Source organism: Aspergillus affinis, assembly GCF_023601865.1.
Source record: "Aspergillus affinis strain CMG 70 chromosome Unknown NODE_1_length_919884_cov_86_970707, whole genome shotgun sequence".
Classification (NCBI taxonomy): domain Eukaryota; kingdom Fungi; phylum Ascomycota; class Eurotiomycetes; order Eurotiales; family Aspergillaceae; genus Aspergillus; species Aspergillus affinis.
In genome coordinates, this window is record NW_026515782.1 from 239,055 (window position 1) to 257,740 (window position 18,686).

An 18,686-nucleotide genomic window follows, 5' to 3' on the forward strand; every position below is an offset into this window, starting at 1 on the left:
AAACATTTGTTGACAACATGTTGGAATCACCTATCACAAAACCGCTGAACGTGCTACCGGCATACCGTACTCAAGTCTCGCCACTTGAGACGGTCACCAAGAACGAAAAGCACCATGACCAGAAACCAGAACAAGAACCGAGAACAATCGACGAGCTTGTCCGGCAACGGGCAGCTTTGGGATCTTCACAGCCTGTGATTTCTTATCCTGAAACAGGCACGGACTATGTTGATTACCCTCTCCGTCAACTGGATATCTTCGCTTTCCGAGTCGCCAAGGTGTTAGCTGCACGCATTCCCCCTCGGTCATCTTCATCAGAAACTCCGGCTGTCATTTCGTTGCTGGGGCCTTCCAATCTTGACTATCTCGTCATGCTACTGGCACTGGCTAAATTAGGACATACCGGCCTCTTGCTATCAACACGACTGTCCAATGAAGCCTACGTTTCACTACTGGAGAGGACGAATTCGCATCACCTATTCATCCATAGTTCCTTCGAAGACACCGCAGCGGAGCTTCAGAAATTGGTTCCGGGCCTGCAAGCCGCCGAAATTCCGACTGAGGAGAACTACAATTACCCTATCCCGACTGGCACTGACATTGACACCAATCTCGTGCCCCAGCTTGATCCAGCCAAGGAGCTCGGATACCTCTCGTGGATTATCCATTCCAGTGGCTCGACTGGGCTCCCCAAGCCAATCTTTCAAACCAACGGGGCCGCCATCAAAAACTATGCTTCCAACATGAACATGAACGGCTTCATTACCCTGCCTCTGTATCACAATCATGGAATCAGTGTTCTCTTCCGGACTATCTACTCGAACAAAAGACTGTACCTTTATAGTGCAAAGTCGCCACTCACTCGGCAGAATCTGCTCGATATCATGAAATCACGCGAGCTGGAGATTTTCTACGGCGTTCCCTACGCCTTGAAATTGCTTGCGGAAACCGAGGAGGGACTCTCGGTTCTCTCGAAATTCAAAGCTGTTATGTTCGGGGGATCGGCATGTCCAGACTCTCTCGGGAATTTGCTTGTGGAAAATAACGTTAAGCTGATCAGTCACTATGGATCGTAAGTTCATTGCGCCACAAGGTGACAAGGTAATTGATTCTTGCTAACGCACCCGCCATAGGACTGAAACGGGCCAACTGATGAGCTCAATTCGCCCAACCGGGGACAAGGAATGGGACTATTTGAGACCTGATGGGCTTGTCAAACAGTATCTGCGGTTTGAGGAACGCTTCCCTGGAGTCTTCGAACTGGTCTGTCTCGATGGCTGGCCGTCCAAGGTCACGTCCAACAGACCGGACGGCTCTTATGCGACGAAGGACTTGTTCATCAAGCACCCCACACTCGAGGCTTACAAATACTATGCCCGGTTAGACGACACCATTCCTCTGGTCAATGGGGAGAAGGTCAACCCTCTGGATCTAGAAGGTCGAGCCCGGCAGCATCATGCAGTGGCTGAAGCTATCGTGTTTGGATCTGGTAAAGCGAGCATCGGTCTAGCGGTTGTGCGAGCTCCTGGGACCGATTCTCTTTCCGACGATGAGCTCATCAACGACATTTGGCCCAGTGTCGAGAAAGCACATGAGGCAATGCCGGCCTACGGCCAGCTTTCAAGAAACATGGTTCGGGTTCTGCCAGCTGACATCCAGTATTCTCGCACCGACAAAGGAACCTTCATTCGCCAGGCCTTCTACAGAGACTTCAGTCAACTGATTGAAGAGGCGTATGAAGCCGAGGATGCTATGACTGGATCATTGGTTCTATCCGAGCCGGAACTGAAGGCGTTTATCAGAGAGCAGATTCTCCAGCTTCTTCCTCTAAAAGACCCAAGCGCCTTGACTGATGATGCTGACTTCTTTGCCCTTGGCATGGATTCTTTGCAGTCTTCACGATTACGGTCCGTTCTGGTAAGAACAATCAATACAAATGGACATAAGGTTGGAATGAATGTTGCCTTTGAGCAACCTAGTATCGGCCTACTAGCTCGTCATCTCACAGACCTCAGCTCTGGCACCACAAATGGCGTGGAGTCTGTGGAGGACCAAATGGCAGGCTTGATATCTCAATACAGCCATTTCCATACTCACACACCCTATCCAAATGGGCTCAGTGGGAAATACATTGTAAGCAAGAGTATCATCCCACTCTAACGCATCACGGAATGCTAACATTAACAGGTTGTGACTGGAACAACTGGTTCTCTTGGAAGTCATGCCATTGCCAAGCTTGCAGCCCAGGAGAATGTCAGCAAGATTTACTGCCTTATCCGCGCCAATTCCCCTATTGAGGCTTACGGTCGATTGCTCAAATCTATGAATGCTCGGAAGGTCTTTTCTGGTCTTTCCGACATCGCCAAAAGCAAGCTTGTTGCCCTTCCATCCGACCTCTCCCACCCGATGCTGAGGCTGGACTCAACCATATACAACACTCTCACCTCCGAAATTACCGATGTGATCCACTGCGCCTGGTCTGTCAACTTCAATTTGCACCTCCGTAGCTTCGTGAAAGATAACTTCGGCGGTCTTCAAAATCTCATCAATCTCTGCCTCAAAGCCCAACGACCAACTCCCGCATCCTTCAACTTCTGTTCATCCGTCAGCTCCGTCGTGAACACGGAAGGAAACGAGATCCCCGAAGCCCTCCCCGCGAAGCTCAGCTACGCCCAAAACATGGGCTACGCACAATCCAAACTCGTCGCCGAACACCTGTGCATCCAAGCCGCTCAACAAACCGGCATCTGCGCACGAGTCCTTCGAATCGGCCAGGTCATCGGTGACCAGGACCACGGCATCTGGAACGCCACCGAGGCCATCCCTCTCATGCTCCAAACCGCCACGACCATCGGAGCGCTCCCGAAACTCGACGAGTCGCCGCTCTGGTTGCCTGTCGATGTCGTCGCGGGCACTGTCATCGACCTCTCCCTCTCCGATCGAACCTTGTTCTCCCCCTCTACCCTTACCACCGACCTTGTCTTCAACATCGTCAGCCACCACCCTTTCCATTGGACCCGGGACCTCCTACCGTATCTTCACCGCGTGGGTCTGAACTTCGAAGAGCTCGATCAGCGCGAGTGGCTCCAGCGATTGAGGTCGTCGAACTCGGACCCCGTCGCCAACCCTCCGATCAAATTAGTCGATTTCTTCGCCAGTAAATATGATACTGAGAAGCCTCGGCGGTCGTTGCAATACCACACTGACCGGGCACGACAGGTCTCGGTATCTTTGGCGGATGCGAAACCATTGGATGAGGAGTTGGTGGGTAAGATGGTTGGTTATTTCAAGAAAGAGTGTTGGACGGTTAAGGAATGAGTGTAACATGCAACATCGATAGATATATATTTTTTAGCTTGTTCTTTATTGATTGGGCGTTTTAGGGTTCTGGGGCCTTGGTGCCGAGTATATAAATTGGGCTTTGGTTACAACGGCTCTAGTTTTTCTAAAAATGATATCTCATGAGTGTGTATATGCATATTTCCATTCAGACATAATGCAATCATTTAAACTATTCCCACTGGAGGTATATTTGCGACCATACATTTGGTAGATCAAATCTTGTAGCTATTTTCATCCTAATATTCCCAATATTTAGTAGAAATTGTATACATAACCCGAAAAAAACGAATACCGAGACTGCCAATCACAAGGCCAATTCATAATCGTTAATTTATCATCAAACTCGTTACAAAACACCACTATACAAACCCCCAAAATCAAGAAAACTCAACCGGAGGCAGATCCCGTTCCTCCAGTCCATCCTGGATACTTTGCTGGAGAGACCGCACGGCATCGTCCCAAGTAACCACAGGCTGGGAGCTGCCATTCATGCCCGGAGAAGTCGATGGTGGTTCGTTAGATGGTCGGGGTGTTTTTGCTTTCCCGTCTTCGACAAGCCACATGAGCCAACTGATGACGGAGACCGCTTTATCGATGTCTTTCTCGTCAACGACAACGCGTTTCAAGTAGACGCAGAGGGACGTTACGTCTTCGTCGAAGGGTCCGTCCTCACTAAAAGCGGCATGCCAGGATCCGACGGTGTCGCGCAGATCCGATAAACTGGATAATTTAAGCGAGGTGAAGGTAGGTCGCTCAGGAAGAGGGGGGAGCTGAAGTCGTGGTTCTTGCGCTTGAGGGACGGGGGCTGAGGGGTTTCGTGTTGGAGCGATCGCTCTGGGAGCTGCCGTAGAACTGGTGCTAGAGCGTTGTAGCATGCGAGCTTGTCGGTGTTCCTCGAGGACTTCGCGACGGATGTCATCAGGTAGCGCTGCGAGGAAATCCGCTGATACTTCGTCTGCGCCTTCCGAGGGGGATGGCTGCCAAGGGAGGCTCGATGTATCGGTGCGAGTAGGCGCTGAAGCTTTGGGAAAAAGAAATTTGGACTGTAATAGATTGTCGGAGGGCTTGAGACTCGGACGGCCGCGTCGCTTTTTAGTCGGTGTCGTGGGTTTCTTATACTTCAATAACCCGGAGGATGACGGACGAGAAGGCTCCACGGGAGTGGGCACAGATTCAACATCGTTCCCTAGTGGTGGGTTATAGTAACCTAGTACCTCAGCTCGAACATCTTCTGGAAGCGCAGCTAATGTTTCCGGATCAAGTTGGGACTGGGGAGGAAGCTCCGTCGCTGCTGGTTGAGGTTGAGGTGCCCGACGACTCATCGGAGATGGGGAGACAGATCGAGAGTCGCGTCGACGTTTGCCTTGCGCAACAAGTTTAGACCTAATATCACTCGGTAACTCCGCCAATATCTTAGGATCAGGTTGAGATGGCATGATGAATTGACTCCCCAGGATGTTAAGAGGCTTATGGGCACTGTCATTCAGAGAAGGGCCATGGGAAACTGATTCGGATTCTCCTTTGCGGGGACTATCCAAGTTGTCAGGGTCAACGCTTTGTTCCATGGGTTTGCGAACGGGCGAGGCCTTGAAGGTGAGCTGCTTCTGACTGCTTTCAAGCCGTCCAGTTGTGCCTGACGCAAGTGGTTCCAGTTTGGTCATTTGCACCCCTAGGCCGCGTAGGTCGCCCGGCGAGATCCCAAAACCTCGGAGCATCGAATTGGCTTCTTTAGCAAGAACGCCTGATTCATTCGTCGATATTCCAAGCACGATGCTCTTGTTGAAGACATCACACTTACCATGGCCTAGATGCTTGACCGGCTCCAATGGGGCGTCGGCTGATCGTCGCATAACCTTCAGAGTCAATTGTTTGCCTTTCACCAGATTCTCAACGAGCCTTCGATGTAGCTCCCCACACAATGACGTGACAAAATCCTCCGCTTGGGTCTGATTAACGAATCGGATTCCCCAATTGACTTCTGCAGACACCGACTTCCTCATCACTTCATTCCCAACTTCTGTTCGATCGACCCCTCGAGCATACTCCCACATCCTGATTCCCGTCTTAGGCCCCAGACTAGAAGTGAGCTTTTCCCGCGAGAGATCGTTGATGTCTTTGACAAATTTGACACCGATCTCCTCCAGCTTAGCTCCCAAGCTATATCCAACACCGGGAAGATTCTGGACGGGGAGATTTCCAATGAATTCAAGAACGGCGTCGGGTTTGAGCTGGAACTGTCCAGCCGGTTTCGCCTTGCGTAAAGCAACTTTTGCTTGGAGGATATTGCCGCCAATTCCGACCGAAATCGCGCAACCCGTTTGGTCTTTGACCGAGACCCTTAAAGCTTGACCGATCTCATCGCCTTTGGCTTGTTCGCGGTAAATGGAGCCCTCGAACACACCTTTCCCATCGGTCCCACCGGCTTCCAGACATTGCGAAGTGATATCTACCAGAGCCTCGTCAATACTGACACTTTGAACTATGCCCTCTATCGCGAGAATGGCACTATAGAACTTTCGGCTCGCTTCTTCGTACGCAGGAAAATCATATGGCACAACTTTGAGGTCAGGACACGCTTGCAAGGCGCCCTTCATCCACATGCCGTTCTTGACCCCGTGTGCCCGGGCGACATAGTTGCAACTTGCAATCTCTGAGCCAGAGCCGCTCCCATGCGCAACGGCAACCGGCTTCCCTTCCAACTCGGGATGTTTAAGCGTGGAGACTGCGGCAAAGAAGCAATCGAAATCAACATGCATGACGTATTTTCTTGCTCCAGGTGTATGTCTTCGTCGTCCAGTCTGAGCCTGCGATTTCTCTTTCGCTGCGGACTGAAGTTGGGCCTTTAGTTCGGCTTTCCATGTGGACAAATGGTGCAAACGTGATTCCTTGTAGTACTGCTGAAGAAATTCGGGATTTACAACACTTGAGCTTTTCATGCGAGGATCCGACAGAAGCTCAGCATTATATTCTTCGGGGCTCATGTTCGGCTTTGGAACAGCACGTGAAGGGGAAATGGCACTCTGACCAATACTAGGGGGGGGAAGTGGCGAACGCGTTGCTGGGGAGATTTGCGTAGTTTCATCAATTTCAAAGCCATCTACCCTGTTCGCATCATCATGGGCTTGACGAGGCGTTGTAGTTTCGTTGGGCTCGTCAAGGGAGGCGAAACTGGGAAAGTCACCGTAGTCCGACTGTGATTCTTTAAAGGATTGATTGGGCCCATGGGCCGGAGTGGGAGATCCAGGGGAAGGCTGCTTTAGCTCTGATGTATTTGCACTTGCAGAGGCTTTGAGCTGTTCGGTGTACCAGCTCGAGCTAGATTGGTCCTTGTAGCCCGATTGCGGGCTGTGGGTTTGGCTAGTGAAATGTCCGTCGCCAAACTTGAGAACTTTTTGAGACTGTCCTTCGTCCACAACCCTAAACGCGTCCCAAGGAAGCATCCGTCCTGCTTTCACGCTTTCCACTACCCATGCGGGCTTGACAATGCGATACCTGCGAAACTCCTCTCGTTTCTTGGGCGTGAGCGAGCTGGCAATAATATGGGTGGCTGCCGTCTTGCCATCAAGATACTGAAGGAAACCCCCTCCATGGCTTACAATAAGGCGGTGTAGATCTTGCAAAGAGGGTTGAGTATAGCCATTGACATGGGCGACGACTCTTCGAAAGATGGGAGGACAATCAGCGGCCGTGGAGCGAATCTCGGCGTCTAAGTTCTGCAATTTGATTTTCTTTCGGCGCATGTAATCGCTGAGCCCGCCAAACGCGGAAGCGCCATATTCTTCGCCTTCCTCATCTTCGAATTGATCTGTCCAATGAGCGGTTAGAAGAGGTAACTGTGGCTGATGTGGTGTAACCTACGACTCTCGATGCGTTTGCGCACTGCGCTGGAGTTTGCCTCGAGCGCCGAGCCCATGGTGGGCCAAAGACGGGGTCATGGTAGAGATAGAGATAGAGAGATGGAGAGATGGAGATAAGACCCACGAGAGCACTAAAGGGCGGCGACGCGTGACGAGGAGCGTCATGTGGGACGGCACGGCCAGCAGAACAGGCGGTGGCGACCACGTGATGTGGTTGGACCGGATTCGGGACAGGCGGTGATGACGAGCAGAAAAGAAAGAAGAAAAAAAAAAAAAAAGGAAAGAAAAAAAAGCTCCGCGGCAAAAAAGACTAACGGGAGGTTAGTGCTGAAAGTGCTCTGGGCAACGGTCTCCATCCTCAAAACTTTTCCTCACTGCTTCCTCTTCCTCTTCCTTCTTCCTCTTCCTACTCGGACGGTTACTCTTTCTTTGTTCCCATCCGTCAAGTCATTGATTCATCTCTTTTGAATCTTCCTCTTTCTTTTCTCTTCAGATTTATCAATTTCTCTTCCCTTTTTTCTTTTCACAATGTCTGGTGTCCAGCCTGTCGCAGTCTACACTCTGCGGATTCCTCCCGGAGGAACTTTGCTTCCTGCTGTCCCCGATGCTGCCGCTATGGTAAGTGATTTTTGATCGGAAACTATCGCAATGATGCGTCGTACCCTGGATAAATGGTACTGACTTGATTGATTAGTTGCGCGTGAGCATGGCTGCCGTCGACCCCGACGAGGAACCCGACTTTGATGACGGCTCCAACAAGCGCCCCAGAGCCACCCTTAAGATGATCCGTGCTCCCCCAGGAATGGACCTTGGTGGCGACTCTGACGATGACTGGGAGGACGATGAGGAGGAGGATTCCGACGACGAGGAGGTCAATGGCGGCCCTAGCGACAAGGAGAAGGCCCGCAAACTCAAGGAACTCGCCGCCCTTAAGGAGGCCATGGAGGATTCCGAGGATGAGGATGATGATGAGGACGACGACGAAGAGTTCGATCTGAAGGCCGCCATCTCGAAACTCGTCAAGGGCAAGGCCCCCGCTACGGAAGACGATGAGGACGACGACGAGTCTGAGGAGGGACTAGACCTTGAGGAGACGGTCGTCTGCACTCTGGACCCCGCGCAGGTAGGTTTCTATCATTGCCTTCCTTCTTTTTCTTCTGGTTTATCTTTGGGGGCCATGCTAATTCTATTGTACTACAGACCTACCAGCAACCTTTGGACCTTACCATCTCCGAGGATGAGCAAGTCTTCTTCAAGGTCACTGGTACCCACACCATTTACCTGACCGGAAACTTCGTGATGCCTCTCGACGACGGTCGTCATCCTTGTGACTCGGATGAGGAAGACAGTGAGGACGACTACGATTTCTCCCCCGACGAGGACGAGCTTGACATGGGCGACCTCATGGATGAGGACGATGAGGACGATGAGCTCGACGGTCTGGAGAACCCTCGCATCACCGAGGTGGAGAGCGAGGAGGAGGCTCCTAAGCTTGTTGCTGCCAAGGGCAAGGGCAAGAACAAGCGTGCCGCCGAAGCCGAAGATGCTAGCCTTGACGACCTGATTGCCAAGTCCGCCAAGAAGGGCGAGGAGGCTCTTAGCAAGAAGCAGCAGAAGAAGCAGAAGAAGAACAACGGTGACGCCGCTCCGGTTGAAGAGAAGAAGGAGGGCAAGGAGGCCAAGAAGGTCCAGTTCGCCAAGAACCTGGAGCAGGGTCCTACGCCTTCCGGTCAGGACAAGAAGCCCGCCGAGGCCACCGGCACTCTGGGTGTCAAGGAGATCAAGGGTGTGAAGATGGATGACAAGAAGCTTGGAAAGGGTACCCCGGCCAAGAGCGGCAACACCGTCTCCATGCGCTACATTGGAAAGCTTGAGGATGGCAAGGTCTTTGACGGTATGTTTCTCACCCCAATTTACAATGGCCACTATCCCGTGAAGGAACTAGTCGCTAACGATTTGACTTGATGTAACAGCCAACAAGAAGGGCAAGCCTTTCAGCTTCAAGCTTGGTAAGGGTGAGGTGATCAAGGGTTGGGACATCGGTGTGGCCGGCATGACTGTCGGTGGCGAGCGTCGCATCTCGATTCCTCCCCAGATGGCCTACGGCAAGAAGGCCCTTCCCGGTATCCCCGCTAACTCGAAGCTGATCTTCGACGTTAAGCTGCTGGAGATCAAATAGAGGTCTCTCATCAACTTCCTTTGCTTGTGCTTTTAATCTACCAAAAATCAAGGGTGTTCTAGGGGGTTTTGAATCTCGTTAGTTTCTGTGTGATATCCGACTTGTTTCTTTCTCATACCGTGTTTTGATGCATATTAGCAGGGATGAGGATATCGCAAGCCATCCAAGTCTCTTCAATAGTAAAAAGTATTTGTTCCAGACTGCCTGGCGTAGCTGTAGTTTATGGCCGTAGTCAGCCGGTTTCCCTCCGTCGCCCTTTCCGCACTTTCTCATGCCACTTGCCCTTCACCCACGACCCATGTCCACCAACATCTTGTCTTCTGTTCCCTTCTGCCATGCGCGGCTTTCTATCCTTCAAGCGGATTATCATCGGCAAATCTATCGTTAATGACTCGCCCGATCTCTTTGCGAGTCATATGGGTCAAATCCAAGTCTACAAGGAAACCGGAGCAACGGGGCTGGTAGAGATCATTTCGATTTTATCGACAAAGTCGTCCACTCCCTTCGATCATGTCGGATGTCTCGAGCTGTGACGTTCAGAATGCCGGCAAGGACAAGATCCGAGCCCGTCTGAGGGAGAGAAGCTCGAGATTGCTATCATTACTGGGCCTTAGAAATCCCGCTCACGGTGCAGTTTTCTACGCATCAACCAGAGAACAACTCGATCGCAGGCTAATACCTCTGCGCTCACAGTTGCGAAATTGACAAGCCCTGACTCTGCGCGTTCCTCAAAACTAGAGAGTAATACAGACACTCTGCGATCCGGCCTCTCGTTACTAGCAGAAACCAATTCTGCGGCTCATCATATATCCAGCATGGAATGCCCGAGTAACCACGCCCACCCGACGGCTCCTAGTACAGATAGTCTCAGCCCTGATCCAGAATCCAATTGCCAAGAGATGTCACAGGTACCAAGGGTAAAAGATCGACAGCAGACAGAGATCCAGTATGATTCATATCAAACTGATGGCCCGGGGGACATGAGACGCAGCCAATCAACCCCAGAAGCCTTCACGCACCTTTTCTCGCGGAAACTATCTAGTACTTTTGGGAACCCGACTGTCATCCGGCGGGCTCATCTGCGCTCAAGACCGAATATCCGTGCGGTGCAGTTTGCGATTCCTACAAGCACATCACCGGAAAAGGGTTCTGAGAGTGATCATAATAGCTCAAACCCTTCAACGCCTCCCAGTAGTAGTGCTTCTCCCCCAGGCACTCAATCAACGCCTCCGACCTCCGAAGAGCCAACTTCTTCACCGGATGAATCGAAGCAAGCCTCGGCCTGCGCGGTCAATGTTAGACTGAGTTTAGAGTCCTCGGGTCGAGAGCCAAATGCTCAAATAGCTTCCATGCAACCGGTTTCCGGCATATCACCGTCTATTGTCACCGTTGAAGCAACCGCCAATGCCAAGATATTCTTTGAGACGTATTTTAGTACAGTCTATTCGGGTACTGATCCTCGCTTGCAGCGTCAACGGGAACTTGAAGAGTATATGTGTTCATCCGCGATAACAACCGAAGAGAAAATCAGAATACGGAAGCAATGGATTCTCCAAGAACGGGAATACCTCCGCCAATGTCGAGTGCTCAAGACTCGGTCTCATAGTGTTCGAAATGACAAAACTGTTTCCATAGCTGGGTTCGAGGTCATCAAGGTTCTGGGGAAGGGAAGCTTTGGTGTTGTGCGCCTTGTGAAAGAAAAAGTGACGGACGAAGGAAACAGAGGTGGTGCTACTGAGGACGAAATATTTGGCCGCCAAAGTGAGGTAATAACCAGTTCAGGGGAGTCTAATCGGCGCAGAATCATGGCCGGAATAAAGAAAGATGTGTTTGCTATGAAAGCCATACGGAAATCAGCGATGATCCGGAATTGCCAAGAGGGTCATTTGCGAGCGGAGAGAGACTTTCTTGTTGCGTCTGCAAAGTCTCGATGGATTGTGCCCTTAATTGCAAGCTTCCAGGATAACAGCCATCTTTATCTTATCATGGATTATATGGTAGGGGGTGATTTCCTTAGCCTGCTCCTGCGGCAATGCATCCTGCGCGAGGACGTTGCAAAATGGTATGTTGCAGAGATGATTCTCTGTGTCGAGGAGGCCCATCGACTTCAATGGATCCATCGTGATATCAAGCCGGACAACTTCCTGATCTCCGCTTCTGGTCATTTAAAGATATCTGATTTTGGCTTGGCCTTCGATGGACATTGGGCCCATGATCAACTTTACTACAATGATCACCGATACTCCTTGGTTCAAAAGCTAGGGATTCGAGTTTGTGGCGATGCGCAGGATCAGAAAGATGCACAAAAAGCATCGAGCTCTTCGCCAAGTACGCAAGAAGATCGGCATGAAGATAGCCTTGGATGCACCACGCCTTCTTCTGGCCTTCTTAGGTGGCGAGACCGAAATCAAACACGTCGACTGGCAAGAAGCATCGTGGGTACTAGCCAGTACATGGCCCCTGAAATTATCCGAGGGCAAGCTTATGATGGCCGATGCGACTGGTGGAGTATAGGAATCATCCTGTATGAAGTAAGCGCACCAGACTCACTTATCGTCTTGCCCCGATTGGCTAACTTTTTCGAAACAGTGTCTATATGGATTCACACCCTTTGCTTCAAATGATCGTCAAAAGACCAAAGTGAAAATTCATGTAAGTACATGGATGCCATACCGAACGGCATTGGATAGGGCTTGTGGCTCACGATGTAATAGCATCATCTCCAGACCTTACGATTTCCCATGCACCGTCCTTCCGACAAACTTGTCACCGGAGAGGCAGTTGATCTAATCAACTCTTTACTCCAAGAGAAAGAGTTTCGGCTATCATGCAACGACTACCGCCAGAATGATCCACCTCCAGCACGATCGCCACCGAGGTATCTTTTTTACAATATCGATACTTTAGGTCAAGACAATAAAGGTTTCTATGTGTATACGAACGACGCCACCGATATAAAAGCCCACCCGTTCTTCCGAAATATTAACTGGGATATACTCCATCGCACGATTCCTCCGTTCATCCCCAAAGTGAAAGGTTGGGAGGATACCAGGTATTTCGATGACTGGGGAAACACACAGGAGAATGACAATACGTCCAACTCATCTAATATAGAGGACGAAGTCGAGGGCCACCCGAATCCGAGTCAGTTTGACGGACAGCTGTCGCTAAATCGAGATGGAAATCCGGCGCCAGATCAGAAAAACAGCCCGAAAGCAGATGTTCATTCGCCCGCACGGGACCGCAAGAAAGGCAAGGAAAAGCATCGACCTCGCGATAAGCTTTTGCGAGACAAAAGGACCGGAAAGACCGCGCTCGAAATGCGCAAAAAAAGCGCGTTTTTGGGCTACACTTACCGTCGGCCAAAAGCTGTAGCCATGGCGTTCTCTGTTGATCGAAGCCGACCTTATCTTTCACGAGGCGTCCTGTCCGAGCTATATGGTTGCTAGGACGATGTGATGTAACCCTGCAATATGTGGTGTCGATCATGGATCAAACGGTGATCTATTCTTAAGATTTTATCTTTATCTGGAGATGGTGTCGGGGAATGACTGGAAATATGATTTGGAACCAGCGTGGTGCCGGGTCAAGGGGGTTTTGTTATACTGACTCGGCCTGGATGGATGTATCACGACCATTCTATTATTGATTCGCTCTCATGCCCCCTGTTTTCAGTTCCTCTTGAGTCACGCCAATCCATCGCAAAAAATAACATTCATAATTACAAAGTAGCATTTTTAGACATGATAGCGAAATCGCCGGCCCATAGTAGGGAGATGTCGAATGAATGAGGGGAAAAAAGGGCTTAAGAAACACAACGACGCGGGAAGCGCGGAATCATTTTTCTGAAAATTCCTCGCCCCAAAAACCACATCAGCGTGAGAGGATTTCGCAGCGGCATCTGGGTAAGACTGCTTGCAAGTAGCATGCTTAGATCATGGGGTACTCTCTCAAAGAAATAATATAGGAGCCCGGGTTGAAAACGTAGAAAGAAAAGTAAAGGGAAACGTTCCAATTATCATCGACGGGAGGGGTATCATAAAGAAGTAATGAGAATGAAAAACTGAGAAGTCGAAACTACGAAGCAAGCTTGCGGTTGAGGTGGATAAAGATAAGAGATTACATTAGACGGCGGGAGGCGCGCCCATGGCGAAGGCCGACTCGCTGACCCGATCTTCGGGCTTCATGGTACCATTGAGAAGAGGACAAAGTCTGTAGGCGGGAATAGGCCGTCAGCAAACGCGTTATATAAGAAGTATAGGAGATTTATATATGAGGGTGGACATACTTCTTGTTGGTCTTGATGTGACCGACTTGATGGCAGTTGGCGCACTTGCGCTGAGTACCGGCCGACTTGCCACCTCCAGAGCCACCTTCTGCCGGTGACTCGCCGGCGGAGGTGCGAACAACGCCCTTTTGCTTTTCGCGTGCGAATCGACGCTCTTTGTTGCGGTTGAGACGACTAAGCTCGTTTTCAATCCTACGGAAAGAGTGAGTAAAAGGACTAGAAGAGAGAACGAAGACATAAAAGGAGAGCAACGTACAGTTTCTTGTTGCGAGCATCAATCTCTGGGTCGCCTGTCGGTTGAAGAGAGTCAAGCCTGCAAGGACGGGTTAGTGAGTTCTGTGAGATCCCAACTCAGAGTTATGGGCACTTACTTGGTCGATAGAGCTTCGGCTCTATGGCGATGTTGAATGTAGTGTCGAATGACCCTTTGATCCCATATGAGGGTTTCTTTGGGATAAAGTCCCCCCTTTTCGTCCTTGTGATATCGAATAATCCGAAGGACCTTGCCTTTCTGATCTGGCATACTCATCTTACTAAATTGACTAGTTGTCTCATCATCTCGACGACCGGGAGCCGGTGTAGGAGCTTCCGATCTTGGGGTCGGTTTTCCGAACTCCTCCTCGTCCTCGCGATCGATATCACTTTCCGCGTCCGAGTGTTCAACAGTAGACGACAAGCTAGCTTTCTGGGCATCCCAGATGCGTCGAATCGAGGTTTCGTATGATTTTTGCTGTCGAGCCACATTGTAACTGTGTCCACCCAGTTCTTTGAGTCGTTGCGCGTCCAATTTATCCTCAACACTTTCTCCAATCGCCTTGAACCCTCCTTTCATAGATGTCTTAATGAAACTAAAACCCTCGCCACGACCGGTAGGATCACCTTCTCCGTGAAGCTTGAGCATGGCTTTTCCTTGAGACGCAAGCAGGAAGTTTCGTGTTGCTTTCCACGGAGCCATCTGTTGCTCGAAGCTCTCGCCTTCTGCATCATCGTCATCGTCACCGCCGGTTTCAGCATCATTGCCATAACCCGTGTCATGCAAGTGCTGTTGACCAACCTGCATGGATTCAAGTAAACACACATCCTCAGGCTGGACCCAGGACCGAATCACATCCTGTTCCGGGACCGGCTCCAAGGGAACCCAGTATTTGGAATCCTTGTCATGCTGAAGGAAGTCCTTGACCTTTTGACGGTTTTGCATATCGCTTGTTCCGGGGATATGAGCAGTAACGTCGCTGATCGAAAGTCTGAGGTCAGGGCTCTTCTTCAAGAGGCGGTAAACAAGCATTTTCATACGGTTTTTGGCAACCGTAGTCACTTTTCGTGAATGAGGTCCAGGTACATCCACGGACGGGAATTGCTGGCCGGCAACATAGAGGTTTTCTATGTTTCGAAGGTAGTAGTTGCTGCCACCCCCCGTGGTGCTACTTCGCACCACTAAGAAATCGGTCGATTTGGCTTTGTGTGGGAAGAGGGGTGCGCGATACATGGAGTTCGAAACAGCTTGAGTGGTCTCCCCGGAATCAACGTGTCCAAAGATCGAGAAGGGACTTTTATCCTGGGGAAGGAGAACGACGGTTTCGCCAATTTCAGTCTTTGGACGAGTCGAGTCCTCCATGCTTTTACGCCGATAATAGTTGATAAATCGATTCGACATTCCAAAGTTCGAGAGCATGAGGGGTGCCTCTTCTGAATATTCGACGAGCAAGACGTGAGAGTTGTCTGCCATAGAGAGTGCCTTGGTAGAGTTGTATAATTGCTTGACGTCTTTGCCCTTCTGGTGCTTGCGTTTGATGTGGGCGGGATTTTTAAACCAACAAGTCTGGCCAGCTCGGAAAGACAAGGCCGGCCGGTGGAAAGATCGGGTTTCCGCTTTGGCAAGCTCGGTCTTGTAATATGGCCATTGCAAGCGACGAGCTGGCATACTGTGTTCAAGAGTAACATTTCCTAGGGTGCTCCGCACCTTGTTCTGGTGGTTCTGCTTGAGCATGTCGTAGGCCTGGTCGTTCGAAATGTTGTAGCGAGAGGTGAGACGCCGAGTAACGTTCACGTCCATGTCCTCGCGATTCAGAGAGCCCAGAGATTTAGGTTTTTGAGCAGTAGAATCAGGACCGCGCTCATCGAGCAGAATGTGGGGATCGTTCATGTCAATCGTGACCTTTTGAGCAATTCGCGACGTGAGCTGCGAGGGGTCATCCATCACAGGTACGTCGATATGGGAAAGGGCGATCAATTCGGTCGCATCTCTGCCGATCTTTCGCTTCTTGGTCGGGCGAGTGGTTTCCATGAGCCAGTCATCCTCCTCGTCTTCACCCGTATCCATGGGGGCGGGCTCGTCAATATCCATGATGGATATATCATCCTTGACATCCCAATCAGTGCTTACAACCCGAAGGTCATGCAAAGTGATGCCCCCGGGCAAGGCTTCCTCCATGTCGGTGTCTTGCTCGAACTCCTCCCGAATTTCCTCCTCTCCAGCCTCTTCCTCATCTTCCTCCTCTTGTGCAGCCTCAGCTATCGTCGTGATTCCTAGATGATCCGACTCAAGCGGGCGTTTAAAGGCCTGACCTCCAGACCTGAAGCTCCTCTCCTGGTCCTGCGCCAATTCAACGTTGAGTTTTGTCGGGAGTACCGGCTTCGGGGGTTTGGGGTGCTGTTTGCCGAGGAAGAAAGCCTTCTTATGGGGGATCAATTCTAGGAAGCGAGGGAGGGTTTTGCGATCAAATCCAGGAAACAAGGACTGCAAAAGCTCCTCCACGTTCTCCGGTGGGGCCGGGGGGTTATCAGGGCCTGTATTAGACATGGCAAACAAAGCCTGCTGAAGTTTCCATGCCCGCAGGGCAGCAGGATCCATATCCTCCCCTGTAGGACTCATGACACCAGGATCTTGCATAGCCTCCTCGACACCTTCCTCCACGTCCATTCGCTCCGGCTCAGCGGTGGGTGGTTCGATGGGGACAGCAGGCGCAGGCGGCGGTTGCTCGCCTTCCTCTTCCTCGAAGAACAAATCGCGCGTCGAGTCCACCTGATCCGGTCCAGGCGAAGAGGGCCCGTCGCCAAAGAGGTCGTCAAATTCATCCGGAGCCGACTCTGGTGGCTGATCTTGTTGAATCGGCTCGTCATCGGCCGGGCCTCCGAATAGATCATCGTCCTCGGCTTCAAACAAATCTTTATCGAGATCATCGTTATCTGCCACTCCGTTTTCCGCCATTCTTTGGGCTCTTTCCTCCTCCTCGGGTAAATCATCCTCGTCAAAATCTTCGTAATCGACCGCGTCATCTGCCTTCTCGCCGGGTTCCAAGTCTCGGTTTAAAAAGTCCAAAGACATGCCCCCCTCGAGGGGGCCGTTCATCTGTCGCATGACATTTTCGAAATCGGCATCTTCGGCGTCGGGCACCCCGGTTTCCGTGGCGTGAGGCATACTATGGACGTGAGGTTTGGTCGAGAGTTCGAGCGAGGAACCGATTGGGGCGACAAACGATTGTCGGAGAAGTTGCGGTGGTGTACAGCGCGTGGGGGGGGGGAGCGGATCAAACGAGCGGAGTCGGAGCAGAGAGGTTTAGAAGAAAGTCCGCATGGGGACGGACGCGTAGTCTACTCAAGACTTCGCAGCTGAATGATATACTCGACGAAATGAGACTGCTTTGAAGGGACGAGGGGGGATGAGAAGAGGAGATGAAGCGAAGTCGAGGAGAGAAACAGAAGATGCCGAAGGGACGCTAGGCCGCATCGGGTAATCAGCTTCAGACATTCACTTCTTGTTGCCAAAGAGTGCCAATCAGGATCCCACATTCCATTATGGGGCTGGCTCATTTATAAGAAAGCAAAGGGTATTATTGTTCTTTCATCAGAGCAGACTATCATACATCGCGAATCAGAGCAAACATGGGCGCGCGCGGCCAGGAAGTTCCCGCCCCGTCGCCCTCCGTGTCATTATTTACATGAGAAAAGTAGAGGGGGCACCCAGGAGTCACTGCAGGTTGAAACCGCCATAATAGATGCAAAGGGCTTTGCTGGCTCCTTCCATGCAGTAGTGCATCACCGTCGATTGCTGCCCTTCCTTGACTACTTTGGCCAACTGTTTCACATCTGAAGTTCGAGGCAGAAAGAGGACCATATGCTCACTAAAGAGAGCAAATTCGCGGTATAATGTGTTCAGTGAGTATGGTTCCATTGTGCGCAAATTGAATACCTTGTCGGAGCGATATCCAGGGCCTGTGGGAATAAAAAATCAGTGTTGATCACGTAGGGAACGAACCGACTGAAACTAACCACCCCAGGGAGGACTAGCAAAGATGACGCTGTACGGAGCCAAATCCTTGAGTTGGTTCTTTAGGATCTCGAAACAGTCTCCTTCAAACCATGTGATCTTGTCCTGTACCCCGTAGATTTGCGCATTATGCTTAGCGCACTGTAAGACGGCCGGGTTCTTCTCGATCGCGTAGACTCGCTTCCACTTGCCCGAGAGCGCAAAAGCAATGGAATTTCCTCCAGCGCCAGCGAAAGTGTCTACCAGGATGCTCCGTCCAGCGGGGGCCGCACTGGCGACATGCTCGGCGATTTTGCTATAGCCGGGTTTTTAGTGTCGGTGTTCATAAGACAGTATAGAATGGGAGAACGGAAACTCACTTGGCTACAGGCTCGGGGGTAACTCCAAACCATGCATCATCGGTCAGCCAGACACCCTCGTCATACCGCGAGAATATCCGATACCTCTGAGCCCAGTAACTAAATCAAGGGTCAGCAGGGACCGATCCGATTGAGAGGGGTTGCGCAGAGCATGAAATATGGATTTAAGGCTTCCATACTTTTGGATATCCCAGGGCACTTCTCCAATGTGATCGTAATGATGCACCTCCGGGGGAGGATTGACTGCCATGGAAAGAACTGCCATAACAAAACAAACGGACAGAGGCGCAGGAGACTAGAAGAAGTGCGAATGGTGAAAGTTGGAGACGAAATGCGATAAACTGATAGCGTGTTTGCCTTGTTTGCACCCCTGCCTTTCCCTTGTTGGCAACAA

The 18,686-nt window shown here is 51.0% G+C and overlaps 5 protein-coding genes across 5 annotated transcripts; 2 read left to right on the plus strand and 3 right to left on the minus strand.

Annotated features, from left to right (window-relative positions):
* Positions 1-17: 17 nt before the first annotated feature.
* Positions 18-3,318, plus strand: KD926_003991 (putative NRPS-like enzyme; the record flags this gene model as incomplete). The annotated part of the gene is made up of 3 exons (XM_053102406.1): positions 18-1,072; positions 1,134-2,133; positions 2,188-3,318. 3 exons carry the CDS (start codon positions 18-20, stop codon positions 3,316-3,318), a joined length of 3,186 nt encoding a protein of 1,061 aa, XP_052961134.1.
* Positions 3,319-3,719: 401 nt separating this feature from the next.
* Positions 3,720-7,255, minus strand: KD926_003992 (putative DNA damage repair protein Mus42; the record flags this gene model as incomplete). Its single annotated transcript, XM_053102515.1, has 2 exons — positions 3,720-7,147; positions 7,201-7,255. 2 exons carry the CDS (start codon positions 7,253-7,255, stop codon positions 3,720-3,722), a joined length of 3,483 nt encoding a protein of 1,160 aa, XP_052961135.1.
* Positions 7,256-7,727: 472 nt separating this feature from the next.
* Positions 7,728-12,827, plus strand: KD926_003993 (uncharacterized protein; the record flags this gene model as incomplete). The annotated part of the gene is made up of 7 exons (XM_053102622.1): positions 7,728-7,817; positions 7,894-8,322; positions 8,400-9,093; positions 9,173-9,354; positions 10,050-11,909; positions 11,968-12,030; positions 12,093-12,827. The coding sequence occupies 7 exons, from the start codon at positions 7,728-7,730 to the stop codon at positions 12,825-12,827; spliced, it is 4,053 nt and encodes a 1,350-aa protein (XP_052961136.1).
* Positions 12,828-13,502: 675 nt separating this feature from the next.
* KD926_003994 (DUF3591 domain-containing protein) lies at positions 13,503-17,084 on the minus strand (the record flags this gene model as incomplete). The annotated part of the gene is made up of 4 exons (XM_053102733.1): positions 13,503-13,590; positions 13,667-13,858; positions 13,923-13,979; positions 14,038-17,084. 4 exons carry the CDS (start codon positions 17,082-17,084, stop codon positions 13,503-13,505), a joined length of 3,384 nt encoding a protein of 1,127 aa, XP_052961137.1.
* A 549-nt stretch (positions 17,085-17,633) lies between these two features.
* On the minus strand, positions 17,634-18,557 carry KD926_003995 (RNA methyltransferase; the record flags this gene model as incomplete). Its single annotated transcript, XM_053102844.1, has 4 exons — positions 17,634-17,878; positions 17,936-18,228; positions 18,293-18,391; positions 18,472-18,557. The coding sequence occupies 4 exons, from the start codon at positions 18,555-18,557 to the stop codon at positions 17,634-17,636; spliced, it is 723 nt and encodes a 240-aa protein (XP_052961138.1).
* Positions 18,558-18,686: the final 129 nt, after the last annotated feature.